Below are 13,871 nucleotides of genomic sequence, written 5' to 3'. Positions count from 1 at the left end.
GCCACCCCCAACCCCAGCAGCCCAAACAAGCACCGCCAGCTGGCTGGCAACGCTGGGTGGGCCCAGTCAGTGCCAGAGCACCCCAGCACCATTGCTGGGGGCATCCTGAACACACCAGGAGCCTGGGCCACAGCTCTTTCCCAAAAAACCACCCTGGCCAAGCACCAGCCCATCCTCCCTACCCTTCCTGACTCAGTGCCAGAGTGCCGCCAGCCAGCACCAGTACCTACCCAACCCCGCCCCAGGCTGGCTGGTCTGCCCCAGCCTCCAAAGCACCCCCAGCCACACGTGTGATCCCTGGGTCCCCGCAGCGCCAAAATGGCCAAGCCAGCCGTGGCCCTGGCCCCTGTCCCGGTCCCCAGCGGTGCAGCGCCAACACAGTCCGGCTGACCCCAGTGTGCAACTGCCATCCTGAACCTGAGCTCCCGGACATTCTTGTACTCCTGTCTCTGCAGTGCAGGGACCTTATTACCCCTCCATTCAGCCACCCCTGCCGCCCACCAACCCTCAGCTCTGTTGGGATGGGCAGATTTCCTAATCCCCCAACCCTGCAGGTATCGGGAGATGCGGTACTGATGGGCCAATTCAGCCCCTCACACTGCCCCCCCACAAGTGCCAGGACCAAAGAAACTAGACCTGGTTGCCTTTGGCCGATGACTCCAGAAAGATGGACCCCCAGGAATCAACCAGCTGCTTGCCCTCGTCCGTCTTCACCTCCCGCCTTGAGAAATGACGGGGGTTGAATAAGAGCAAGCTGAGGAGCGAAGGTCTTGTAGACCAGAGTTTCCCCCTCCATCGCAGAGGTGACAGTGTGCTGGATGTGGGGAGGGGCCATACCATGGGTTGGAGATGGGGTGCGGGGACAAACTGGCTCACAGACCACCCAGCCATCACAACACCGGAGCCAAGTCTTACCTGTCCATGGGGAGATCGGCCTTCTTCCCGACCAACACCACCGAGGGTCAGAAGTGCTGTGACAGCATGAGCGAGCTGGCTTTCCAGCCTCCAAGAGCCACCCACCAAGCCCTCGCCCTTCCACAGAGACAGGGACCCCTCCTCTGTGCAGCCCCTTGCGGAGCCCCTCGTGCCCCACACCCTGTAGGCAACCTGTGCATCATCCCACCGCGGCAGTGCCCAGCGCCCTGCCAGCCCCCACCCCGCCGGGCTCTCTGCCACCCCCCGCCGCACACCTCACATGCACCTGGTTGCACCCCACCCCTCCCAGATCCTGCAGGAGGAGCCCGGCCGGACTGACCCACAGCGCTGTAGCCTAGGATCACCGCCTTCCTGGAGCGCGCCAGCGGCATCATGCGAGCTCTCTGGGGTCCGGACACTGGAGAGCGTAACCCCGGGCCGGGTAGGGGTCGGTGGCGGTGCCCGCGCGCTCTCACCCAGCCTGATTAGTCGCGTGCTCGCTCTCTTGGAGGCAGGCCGGCGGGCTCCGCTTGTGAGGACTGGCGGAGCCCCAGGCAGGCGTAAGGCAGCGTGTGAGCACGTGTGGAGAAGCAGCACGTGTGTTTTTGTTTCTGTGCTTTCGTCACTCATTTTGCATAATTAATGACGCACGTTGTTCGGAGGAGGAGGAGCAGCAGCAGCAGCAGTAGCGTCATATGACGTAACAAGAGGGGTGTGCGTTATGCATATGGAGAATATGTCACTTCCTGTCTCGTAACATGCACAGGCGAGTCCCGCCACACTTCTTCCGGTCATGTGGCATAATTCAACGTCCGGTCACGTGTCAGCGGAGTCGCTACTTCCGGTAGAAGAGAGCATGCGTGAATGCAGCGACGTTGATTGGCCCCGTTACAATTGAACGTTTTGCGACTGGGCAGCCTAGAGTCCCAGGGAGGGAGAGCGGCGGTTGTTGTTTAGTCTCTCAGCGCGCTCGCGGCGCCGCCTCAGCGGTCTCGGATCTCTCGGCAGCCTCGCGTGAGGGGAGCGGCCATGGCAGCGGACAAGGCGGGCGGTGAGTACGAAGAGCGCCCCGCTCTCCAGGTCTCTTTGTTCGGGGCCTCACCCCTATCCGCGCAGGGATACCGTCACAGCCTCGCTGTGGGGACAGCGCCGGAGACTAGCGGGGGGATGTAAAGCAATAGCGACAGCCACCGCGGCTCTTTCCGCCCCGCGGGTTCCGGGACTGGCCTGCGGTGCGGTGCGGTGCGGTGTCCCGCCGCCGCCTGGAACTGGGAGGGGCCGGTGAAGTAGGGCGGGCAGCCCCTCAGTGGCGGGGCTCTGCGTCGGGGTCCTGCCTGACCCTCAGTCCCTGCCTCGGCTGCCTGGTGCCACGAGGGAGGCCCCGAGTCTCTCTCGTGGGTGGGGGGACGCGGCTGTTGGGGTCCCGCTGCACCTTGGCTCCTCTGCATGTGCTGGTGCCTGGGGTGGGGGTTGCCGGGCTCCCGCGGGGGGTTGCCGGGCCTGCTCTGCCCCTGAGTGGCAGGTGCCTGGGGCAGTTGGGTGGGACCCTGGGAACGGTGCCATGTGGGGGATGACCCGTCTTTGGCGATGCCCGGGACAAGTTGCTGCGGGAAGCACACTGTGTCCTGCTCTGTGGACAGGTTTTCCTGTGGGATGCTCACCCTGAGCCCTGCACAGCATGCTTGGAAGAATGGGGTCTGGTGAGCCCGCCATCTCCATTCGCGTGACTGCGTTGCTGCTCATACGCTAACATACTAGTTCTGCAAATCTATCCATGGCTTTCAATTCAGTGGTCTCCTACAGAAGTGAATTCCCTAAGCTGGCTGTGTGTAACGTGGAGAAACATTAACTCAAAAGTTTTAAGAAGCATTTCAATACATGTTTACTAAAAAAATAAAATAAAAAAATCCATGAAAAATGTTGACTTTAATTCCCTAAATTAGGGAGTGCAGAATTGGAAGGCTAAAAAGGTATTGCTTTTTGAAAGTTTAGTATGGCCTCTGAAACTAAGCAGACTCAGCCGTGGTCACAGTTTGGATGTCAGACCAAGGACCACCTTCATTCCCCCTACAAAAAAAAGATGATGTACGAAGTAATACTATTACAATGAATTTCTATCCTTCAGCGAGTAAAACTCCTCCTCCACACCCAATCCTCTGTCCCCTTTTCCCCCTCCAAAAAAAATTAAGTCCTCATTGACAGTTGCCTTCCCACTGGACAGGCCCCCTAAAGAACACCCATGGTCCAAAAAAGCCTAATTAGCTTTGCGGACCCTTTGCTCCAGCAGGATGGGGCTCAGGCAGTGTAGCAAGGGAAACGGCCAAGATGTTCTTATGCCCCTGGTAATTCTGTGCTGCAGTGGTCCATTAGGGCCTGTGCAGGAGAGCGTAAGTTAAAACAGTCCTGAGCACTGCCTTGTTTTGCACTCAGTGCTGAATTGGCTATCCGTAGCCTCTGAAAAAGATAGGGCAAGCTGCCTTTCTCACTGTGTGGATCCAGAGAGGAATTTTGCTGTGTGTTTATTGTAACATAAAACAAAAAAAATGTGGGCAGCTGGGTGATAGATGTGTACCCAAGTTGTCTTGTGCATTTTTATAAGGATGTACGCTCTTAAATAACAGGAGAACCTTGAAATTCAGACTTTGAAGAAAAAGTTTTAAAGTGAGGACTTCGTTTTGCCTTAACTTCCTAAAGCAGCCTTTTCCTTTCTATCAACTTGACCAAATACAAGTTAGTTATCATACATACTATTGTACATACGATCCTGTACTGTGCAATATTTGTCCACAACAGGGTGAGTTATGAATAGGGCTGGTTGAAAAAAATTTTCTTGAAACAGTTTCCACAGAAATGTGGCGTTTTGAATAAATGAAATTTTTTGTGAAAAGTGTCTGCTTTACCTGGAAAATGTTACTACTTTGAGAAACTGAATACTCAGAAACAGAAAAGTTTCTATTCAAAATAGTACCATAGTGCCTCACAGGAGTTATAGTCAGGTGCCTTATGTTCCCATTGTCCAGTAGGGGCTGTGTTCACTGTCTGCACTACATATCCTATGATGCATCATGGCCAGGAACTCTTGTAATATTCCTGAGGGGGGAAAGTGGTGCATCATGGAAAATGTAGTGCAGCCAGAGAGCCCAGTCCATAGAGAAGAAAATGGGAACATAAGGTCCACAAACTGTAACTCCAAACTGAGACATTGCAGTGTCAATTTGAACTGAATCTTTTAAGTTTTTGATATTTCATTTAAAAAGTCAAAAATTTCCATGGAATACTTAAACAAAAATGACATTTTGTTGACATTTTCCACAGGGAGATAAACCTGTTTTCTGACAAGCTCTAGTTATGAAAGATAACTTTATTCAGAATTATAATGCTGTTGGAACTGGCAATACAGTCTTAGACCTTCAGCTTCCATTCTGTTAAAGTCACGCCACCCACAGAATTCATATACCAATTTTAATTTACAACTGGGAAGTTATGCATGCTGAGTAGTGCTTGTGCAATCTATTAGAACACTTCACTGAATAGATTAGTTTGAACTTTCATTGAAGGCTACAAGTCCTACTTTCTTGTTTTTCTTCTTAGATATTGGAAGGGTCTTCGAGTGATATGTTATGCATATTATACTTAGGCAGTGTGCTATATTTTTTTTGTTCAAGTAAATACATTAAAATTTGTCATAACAGAGATGTGTTTGGATAGTGTGAAATAAACTATGTCTTCCCTTCTTATTTTTAGTTTGAGAGATGCCAGAGAGTAGTAATAGACAGTTGCTCATCTACCTAAGCGGTACTCTCATGGTATTCCACAAGGGTCTGTTGTATCAACTCTTCAATGTGCATATGAGGCATTGTATGCTTTGGTAGAGTCAGTATGCAGCTGACATTCAGCTCTGTCTCCATTGCACTGGATTTTAACTGTGCAGTTTTCACAAATCCAGTGTCTGGCCACAGTTGGTGCTTGCAGAGTTTGCTGGCTGAGACTTAACTCAGATAACATAGAAGTGACATTCGTAGAATGGGGGAAACAGAAAAAACAGTGATGATGCTATCAATTTCCTAATATGAGGGAGAGTATGCCTGCTGTTTATTAAACTCAAATTCATATCTTCAGTGTCTTTGGATCTCTGGATGTCCAGATAGCAGTCGTATTTCCTCCATTGTGTGTGGCAAGTAAATGTCTTAGGCAATCTAATTGTGTGATACCTAGATGGTTGAGAATAGCTAAGGCAACAAATCCATGTTTAAAAAGGAGCGAATGGTGGCAGGGTATGTCAGGGAGTATCCTTGTAAGCTGATGTAGAACATGCTAGATAGATAGAGGTAAGAAGGGCCAATGTGGATAAGCAAGAGCCAGAATTCAGCAATATTTTAAGAAAACATTACAGAGAATATGTACAATGTTTAAAAAATAAATACAAATATCCACGTTTTAAATTACTTGTCTCAAACATAAAGCTCTTTCCAGTAGGAATCTTGTTCAGGCTTCACTAAACTTCTTTTGCTTAGGGCTTGTCTTCATGCACTGGCAAAGCCCACAAGGGGTGTGATCTGTAAAATGTTCTAACATATTGTGCTGTAACTGCCTTGTGTGGACCCTTCTGTTTCAAACAGGACTACATTAACATGAACTAGGTACCTGTTAGACCACTCCAGCTAGGTCTACATGGAGCGTATAGATTGCTACATGTTAGTATGCTTTACAGATCACACTCCTCTGGCAAGCTTTGCTATGCTGTGTAGACATGCCCTTAGTGATTTGTGCTACATGCAGGCCCTCAAATTGAATTTTTGTTATAATGTTATTTCATGATTACAGAGACCTGTCCCTTTAGAATATGCCACAATTTTAACTTTTATTTAAATATCCTAGCTGGCTTTAATGGTGAAGAAAAACTGAGCAGAAATTTACTCGGGGATTATCTATATTCTAGCCTTCCATAGGAAGTATTTAAAGCAACTGGGGAACTGATACTTTTCTAGGATAACTAGTTTAACAATTGCTTGACCAGTTTTTCTCATAATGGAAGACTAAACACTTAACTTTTGGACTGAGACTCACAGGTGTCCATCTTTACTGCAGATAAATTAGAACAAGATTTTGTAATAGAAACCGAGACAGCCTTAACTACTGCATTGCTTGAGGTGATGCGATAATCAGTGTGCGGGAATGCTTATCCTGCTAAGCAACTGTTATTAAGAGTCATTATCTGCAGCCGTCTTTTCAGTTGAGACATTAAAAAAATGAATGCATGATGTGTGAACCCTGGTTCCATGGAAATTCAAGTAATCCTACATTTTCATGCTGTGAAATGGTGTTCTGATGTTATAAACTCTTTTTTCGTGATGGTGCAATCAGTTCCTTGTTCTAAGACCTAGTTTCTCAACCTGTGATACGTGTACCCCTGGGGAGGTATACAAGACACAGGCAGGGGGTACACAGCAAAAAACCCAGTGAAGGGAGGCGAGTGGCAGCTGCTGACTTCTGGGGAAGCCAAGTGACTGCTGCCTGCTTCCCTCCTTGTCCCACCTCCCAACTGGGAGGCAGGCGGCCCACACAGTTTGATTTGCCCCAGGGACAGCCATGGGGAGCGCTGCTATCCACTCTGGTGGGCTGCTTGTGACTGCTCATACCTCACAAGTTCCCACCTGTGTGAGGAGAACACCATGTGACATTGCCATCAGGCCATAGTGATTGGCTGGCGTTTACCTTTGCTCCTGTGTGGAGGAAGGGGAAGAGGAAGGAGGGGAGAAACAGCAGGGGGTTTTGTGATCTGCCACAGCCACACAGCATTGCAGAACTCTCCTGCTTTACGAGAAATACAGTCGTCCAGCAGTAAAGGGGGAAAAGATTGTATTTCTCAGAGTGGAAAATTGAGTGTTGGGGTACTTATTAAAATTTTTGGAAGTTAGGGGGTACTTGCTACTTAAAAGGTTGAGAAACACTGTTCTAAGACATTAAGGAACCCTCAATTACTGTAGACAATTTGCCTTTTAGAGAACTCTTATGTGATGGATCCACCAATCAGATTTGAGTCTTCAACGTTCTGAGGTTCTATATTTTCAATTTAACACTTCTCAATTTACTGTTAACTGACCCTTTCACCAAATCAGATGAACCATTACAGGGAATGGTGGCTTTCTGTGCCTTTCTATAAGATTTAGAGTCTCATGCAGCATGGGACCAGTTATGGAAAGATTTAGTAATCTCTAAAGAATCTGGATTAGGACTTACTCTGCTTGCTTCATGCACAGAAATCTCTTTTGTTAGAGATGGAATTTGTTAACTCTTGGAATATGAAGGTTTTGGAAAGTTGGGCTCTATTGGCTTCAGAGGTTGAGCCACAGCTACTGGACCATGTCAGTAGAGTGGTCCAAGATTGGGATAATAGGTCTTTTACTATTTCTGTGGGCAATGGTGTCTTCTTTTGACAGAGCAAAGAAAACATGTGGCAGTGGATGCAAACTCATTCTGGTAAGAAACGATCCTCACCAGTGGAGATTACAGATAGTTTGGACTAGGAGGAGACTGGGCAATTTAATAAAAATCAAGAGGAATGGGTAGTTGTATCATCAAAGAACATGGCTGGAGTTTAAATGATCAGCAATAGAAAGAAAGGGAAAAGCTGACAAAAAAGGGCTGCTAAATTCCTCAGCTTGTTTTGTCTAGGCAGGTCTTCAGGGAATCCAACCTCTGATGTCATTCCAGAGGAAACTCAGGTTTTTTAGAAATTCTAAAGGCTTAATTTAATAACCCCTTGTATTCTATACATGACAAATGTCTAAGTGCAAGTCTTTGATGACGTTTTGTTACGTTTTTGAAAAAATGAAAATCTTACTTCCTCCAGAAAAGAGCTGAAATAATAAAACTGGGAGAAATGGATCAGGTTCCCAGAATGCTTCTGCGGAAGTTAACTGACACTGATTTTTCTAATTTACGAATTGCAAAAAGTGGAGTTTGAAGAGTTGTTTGCTCCTTCAATTCTTTACCAGCAAGTAAACTTTGATACTGAAAGCCTTTGAGAAAACATTTAAACAACTGTCTAGTTAGCAAGTGAAAAACCAATAGCTATTTTTTTGTCAGCATAGGTTTCAAGAAGTTCCTTTTGCTTTTACACAGACTGCAAGGCTACCCAGTTATGAGTGGAATGATATATTGGGCTTTGCTTTTGTTGAAGAATTGTAAAAGAGAGATGATATGCTAAGTTCATACTTATCAGAATGTTTCACAAAAGAGTCCATCTCTGCCCTTGTGCCTGTCAGGTCTGCCTTCTTTCCAGTGGGAGGTAGTTAAAATGTATCAGTTTGTAATGATGACAGTTAATAGAGTAATTCTCTATGAATTAGTTAACTGCTTTAGAAGAGAATTTAATTTCTGTGTATTGTAACTGACATGGTATGACAAGATTTATCTGCAGCTTCCATTTTGTGAGTATGTGAAAATGGGGGAAGAAACAGTACAGATGTTCTTTAAACCTTCTTCCTCTCCACCCTTTCAATTCTCTCCCTCCCCCAGTTTATTAAATAAATTGTAGAACTAGCTTAAGGTGTTGTTGGATACTCTGTTCTGGATCTAAACTGAGAACTAACAATAAAAAGGCCTAGATTCATATGGTTTGTATATTAGAATTCTCCTCAACCCTTCTGTCACCCGTGTAATGGTTTTTCAACCAAGGAAGCTGTTCCAAAGAAAGAAGACTATGCATAGTTCTCTCAGCTATGGGTTTCCTTAAGGAACTGTGGAAAGAACGTGGCATCTCGAAATGCATGAAGGTGCAACTGGTGAAAAATCTTAATTTTTTTCATAGCAACTTATAGCTGTGAATCATGGGATATTAACACTGCTGACAAGAAGAAAACTGAAGCTTTTGAAATAGGGTGCTGATGAAGACTTTTGCGTATCTCCTGGTTGGGAAAAAAAGACAAATGCCTGTGTTAGAAATATTATTGGAGAGAAGCGAACCTTCGTGTTGGAAATTAACAGACATGGATTTATTTACTTTGATTCCTTTGTTAGATAATTTGTTGCAATAACCATTTTGTTTCCAGAAGTTGTTGTGTCCCCTTCTTTTTTTTTTTTTTTTTTGGGCGCACTTTTTGCCAGTGGCAGGAAAACATCCAGATCACATGACCTGTAATCTGCCTAGTAACTGGGCTTTTTATAAGGACTGTGTGAGGCAGCACTCAGGGCTGTCCATCTTGGGGACAGTCATGCCCGCAGTTCACGGAAGACATCGGACCAAGATTGTGCTGTGAAGAAGACAATTTACCCATGTTCCACTCGTTCATGATCCACATCTCTCCCATTTGCGTTCCTGTTTCTGTCCCTCTGGTGTCCTGTTCTCTTGGTGTCCTGATCCAGTTCCTTACCTAAGTTGAAGGCATTGATGGTGATGTACTGATTATTGTGTTACTTCCCATGGTTATTTGGGCCCTGGCTTTAATGCCTGTATTTTGTTAAACCACTGAGCAATTTTTCTTTGTTAAATCAAATAACATTTATTGGGAGCTAACTAATTCTGATGTATGAATAGTTCCTCCTGGTGAAAGATACAGGAAGGGGTACAAACCTGAGGGTAGAAGGGTCGTTTTTTATAGATTTCCTGGTAGAACACTTTGGAACTATTCTGCCTAGCATAAAAAGTTCCAACACCATTCGGTGTAGAGATAGAAATAACCTTGAGGAAATTATTATGGAAGGAATGGTGGAGAGTCATCGCAGGGGTAGTCAATTATTTTTTGTCCAGGTCCAGATTTCTTGGTCAAGGTATATTCAAGGTGCGGACTCCAGAGAAACATTTTTCACATTGCTAGTGCTCCTGTTCGATGAACACGTCCAATGCCATGTAATATACCCAGGGCCTATTGCTTATATTTTTAGTTCATTAAATGAAAAATAAAATCAAACCACTATATAACCTAAAAATAAACTCCAAGAAAGATGTAATAAATTACATCTGAGACTTTGGGAAAGTACATAGATAAAACATCAAATAGATGCAAATATTAGCATTAAAACATTGACTGTTTTAAGTTTTGAATGTGTATTGTCAAATAAAATTATTGTAGGCATATTTATATAGATAAACATTTGAAACTTTCAAGCCTTTTGTGGCTTATTTAATAGAAGTATGAGTTTGAAAGAAAATAACACTTAGTACACATGAACTCTTTATCTTTTATTAATCGTCTTTCCAATAACAAATATCTACCCACATGTGTATTAAGCACAAGAATCGTGAATAGTTACTGTGAAATTCCAGTTAAACCTATAGTATCACTACTGAAAATGTAATTTTATATGGCAATACAAATTAAAAATAAAATGTGTGAATTATGTATAATTATATAATTTGCCATCAGTGGGAGAAGTGACAGGTCCTCTGCTGGACAAGGGCTTGGAAGTTTGGAATGCTTCAGTAGTTCAGTGTGTTGATCTGGACACTTTATGATCAGTGAGACACAGTATGTCTGAGCTGCAGATCAATAAGGTTTAATGTGCAAGGTTTTCTATAAATATACTAGTTAGATACAAAGCCTAAAATTAACTACAATATATCATACTCACTAAGCCTGTGGAGAGCTAAGCAGTTACTCAGAAGGCTGTATACAGGAACAGCTTTCTTCAGGAGCCCTGCTTGGGAGTCAGTGGAGCCTCTGGTCCAACCAGCAGCACCTCCCACAGAGTCAGGTATTGATGGAACACCCCCCCCCCTTTTGTCTAAGTGGTGACTACTTATACCCTTCCATAAACAACCTTCACCTAATTATCTCTCTCATTATCATATATGCTAATTACCTACATTGGGTTTCCACCCTTAACTACATTCCATTCTTACCATGATAATTGGGGGTTGTCAAAACAACATCTAGTGATAGGAGGGTCAGAGTAAAAGTATGCCCCTTGGCAATAAAACAACGTATCCCCAGACGTTCAAGGATAACTTCTTGTTCCCATCACCGTTATCTATGTGCAGCTGCAAGCATACAGTATCTGTATTTTGTCTTATTATGTGCTGTGCTATGCAGAAACTGAGACATCTATAAGGTTATTCAGTCTCTGCCAACTGGAAGATGTCACGCTACAGAGGTCAGAATAGCCAAGCAAGCAACTGAAGCTATGCTAGGCCTGTATGACAGTGGTCAAGCAACTCAAATTGTACTGGGCCTCCAACAAGGCAAGACGGAGGCAATTGTACAGATGATTATCAGTCAGAACAGAACGATTATATGATTTAATGTTCACTGTTGAGAATGCCGACTCACACATGTATGTCTAGCCAAACATAGTCAGAATGGTAAATGCCACCTGGATCAAGTGTGGAGTCCAGCACAAGGGTTGTCCAGAAAGTTTCAGATGTAGTTTCAGTGTGCCGCACCTTAAGCATTTCATCTGCCTGTAAATCAGTAAGCTCCAGCTCTAGTTTTGCTTTGCATCCGGGATGGATGCTTTTGCTTGGTCACACCAAGTGCCATTTGTTTGTATCACTCATGGGTTCCTTACGAACAGGAAGATGTCTTAAACACTTTCAAATTCTTGGAACATCTGCTGGAAGTTTTGAAGAAGCCTGTCCAGGGATGATTTCATCTGAATCACGTCTGCAGTGTCCTGACAGCTTAGCAGTGTCAGGAAATGCAGCATCTCCTCAGTTTCCAAATTACTTTTGAAAAGATTCAGTTTGTTTTGAAATGAAGTGACACTTCTGTGGAGATCCACTACATTGTGATTTCATCCCTGTAGCTTTAAGTTGAAATAATTTAAGTAGCCTGCTAAATCAACAAGGAAGGCCAGGATACTCATGCTTGTGGCATCTCTCAAAAATGCATGTAGCTATTCTGACTCCCCCCCCCAAGAATGTTATGTAGATAGTCTTCCATATTATCTCAAATTTCCCACAGCCTTCTTAGTACATGCCCTCTACTCAGTTTATTATGAACCGACAGGTCATTGTAATCAGCAGATAGTTCAAAAGCTTTCTTTCAGAAGCATCTGTATTGCAATGATGACTTGGACCAAAGGAAGTTGACAAGTTTAATCACCATTGACATTACATTAGCATAGTCATTGCTAGGCTTTTCACAGTGTGGTTTGGTGGATTTCAGAGTGATAGGAAATAAAATTGGGGTTCAGCTCTTTCAGACATTTAACAAGCCCTTGATGAGTACCAATTATGGCAGGAGCACCATCTGTTGTGATTTGACACAATCTGAGTCTCATCAAAACCTTAATTAGACAAAACCGTTAGAGCAGAAATAAATTCTCACCTGTTTGATTGTTATGCGGTATAAGGGACAAGTCCTCCACAAATTTCTCTCCATCAAAAAAACTGACCTGCTGCTCTGTCCCTGATATCACAGGATTCATCCACTGCCATGGCAAATTTTTCAGTTTTCAGTTTCTCATACAACTGCTTGAAAATGTGTTGTGTCTGAGAGTGGCAGTTGCCTGAAGGCATCAACAACATCTTTCTTCTCTGCAAGAAGAGTTTCAGCTGAAGTAACCATACACTGCTTAATAATGTCCGCATCGGTAAAAGATTTCCTGTGTTTTACCATTACCCCCACACACCTCAGTGAAGCTTCCAGTGGCCTTTTCCTGAGCAGAAGTAGACTTTGAAATAATATTTGTGCTCTGAAGCATCGTTTAATGAAGTGATCTTGTCTGATCTTACATAGGAGCCTCCAGTGGATATTTATGGTCAAAATCCATGTGCTTCTTTTCATAGTGACATTTGATGTTCCCATTTTTAACAGCCACAGTCTCTGGACAAATTAAACACAGTGGTCAACCCTGTGTATGCTATGGCAAAATAAAACAGCAAGCATCAGTCCACTCTTCTTTAAATGAATGTATTTTGGTGTCAACTTTCCTTTGTTTTGCTGCAATGTTTAAAAACAGTGACATTAAAAGAACCAGAGGTGGGACTACCATGATTCATCTTTGCTCCTTTTGCAGTTCATGGGGCTCTTACCTCCCCCCACGCAGGCCAGTGAGAAGAGGTGCAGGGGTGGAGAGGAGAAGAGGAAGAGGCACAAGAGCCCTCCCCTTGTCACAGGAGTAGAGGGAAGGAAAGAGCAGAGCTGCCGCAAGCCACTGAAATCTTTCTTCTCCTTTCTGTCTCCTGTGCCTGCTGAGGGGCAAGGCAGACAACACTGCCTGCTTCCTGCAGTAGCCCTGATTGGCAGCAAGGGAAAAAGCAGCCAAACAGAGGAGGTGCCTCCAAGACAGACAAGAAATATGCATCCCTTAGCAGCTTAGGTGGACTTGTGGACATTTTAATTGCAGAATCCTTTACCCAGGGGTGCCATTTCAGATTTTGATTGGGGTTGAGGGTGGTGACTTTAACCATGGTTCCAGGGGCTACTTGGCTGTCAGCCCTGGGCAGCAAGGCTTCCGATGTCAGCCTCTCACAGGGCTTAAGCTCAACTGGAACCCACTGGAGTGGAGCTCCTGGTAAATATTTTCAAACCTGTGGGAACCCCACTGCGCCCTGGCACAGCTGAAGCCCTGAGCCCCAGCACATCCTATGGTCCAGTCAGAAGCTTGGACTGCAGACCACTTATTGACTACCCCTGTATTAGGGGTTGACCAGTGAGGGAATGGTTAAATGATGTGTGGCAGATCACTGGAAGGTCAGCTGCCACATGCTCTAAGTTAGTGATGGATTTTGAAGACTTCTGAAAATCGTGCTATTTTGTACTGATATTCTGGCATGAATGAATGGATTTACTTATTTACTTGTTTCAGTTTTAAGGAGATCTGAGTTTAATAACCCACTCCCTATCAGTTTCATTTAACTGAGGAGTTTTCTGGGCTGTAACTTCTCACAGTCTCAACTCAATGGCTAACTTTTTATTTTTGAATATTTGTCTAAATCTATTTGAGTTATAAGCAGGAGAAGGGGAGAAAGGAACTTCCTACTTGACAATTTCTTTTGTATTCACTCAATT

The 13,871-nt window shown here is 44.6% G+C and overlaps 1 protein-coding gene across 2 annotated transcripts in view; it reads left to right on the top strand.

The window, feature by feature from the left end:
- The first annotated feature begins 1,768 nt into the window (after positions 1-1,768).
- Positions 1,769-13,871, top strand: part of CNOT10 (CCR4-NOT transcription complex subunit 10) — a 71,532-nt gene continuing 59,429 nt past the window's right edge. For both annotated transcript variants that reach the window (XM_067561837.1, XM_067561836.1), the window contains exon 1: positions 1,769-1,966. In XM_067561837.1, the coding sequence (XP_067417938.1) occupies positions 1,945-1,966 (22 nt within the window). In that variant the 5' untranslated portion in view covers positions 1,769-1,944. The remainder of the gene's footprint in view (positions 1,967-13,871) is intronic.

Source organism: Emydura macquarii, unplaced genomic scaffold, assembly GCF_026122565.2.
Source record: "Emydura macquarii macquarii isolate MOO-44397 ecotype Brisbane River unplaced genomic scaffold, CSIRO-AGI_Emac_v2 contig_2422, whole genome shotgun sequence".
Classification (NCBI taxonomy): Eukaryota; Metazoa; Chordata; order Testudines; family Chelidae; genus Emydura; species Emydura macquarii.
Note: the sequence above shows the minus strand (reverse complement) of the source record. Positions and strands in the feature narration are given on the sequence as shown.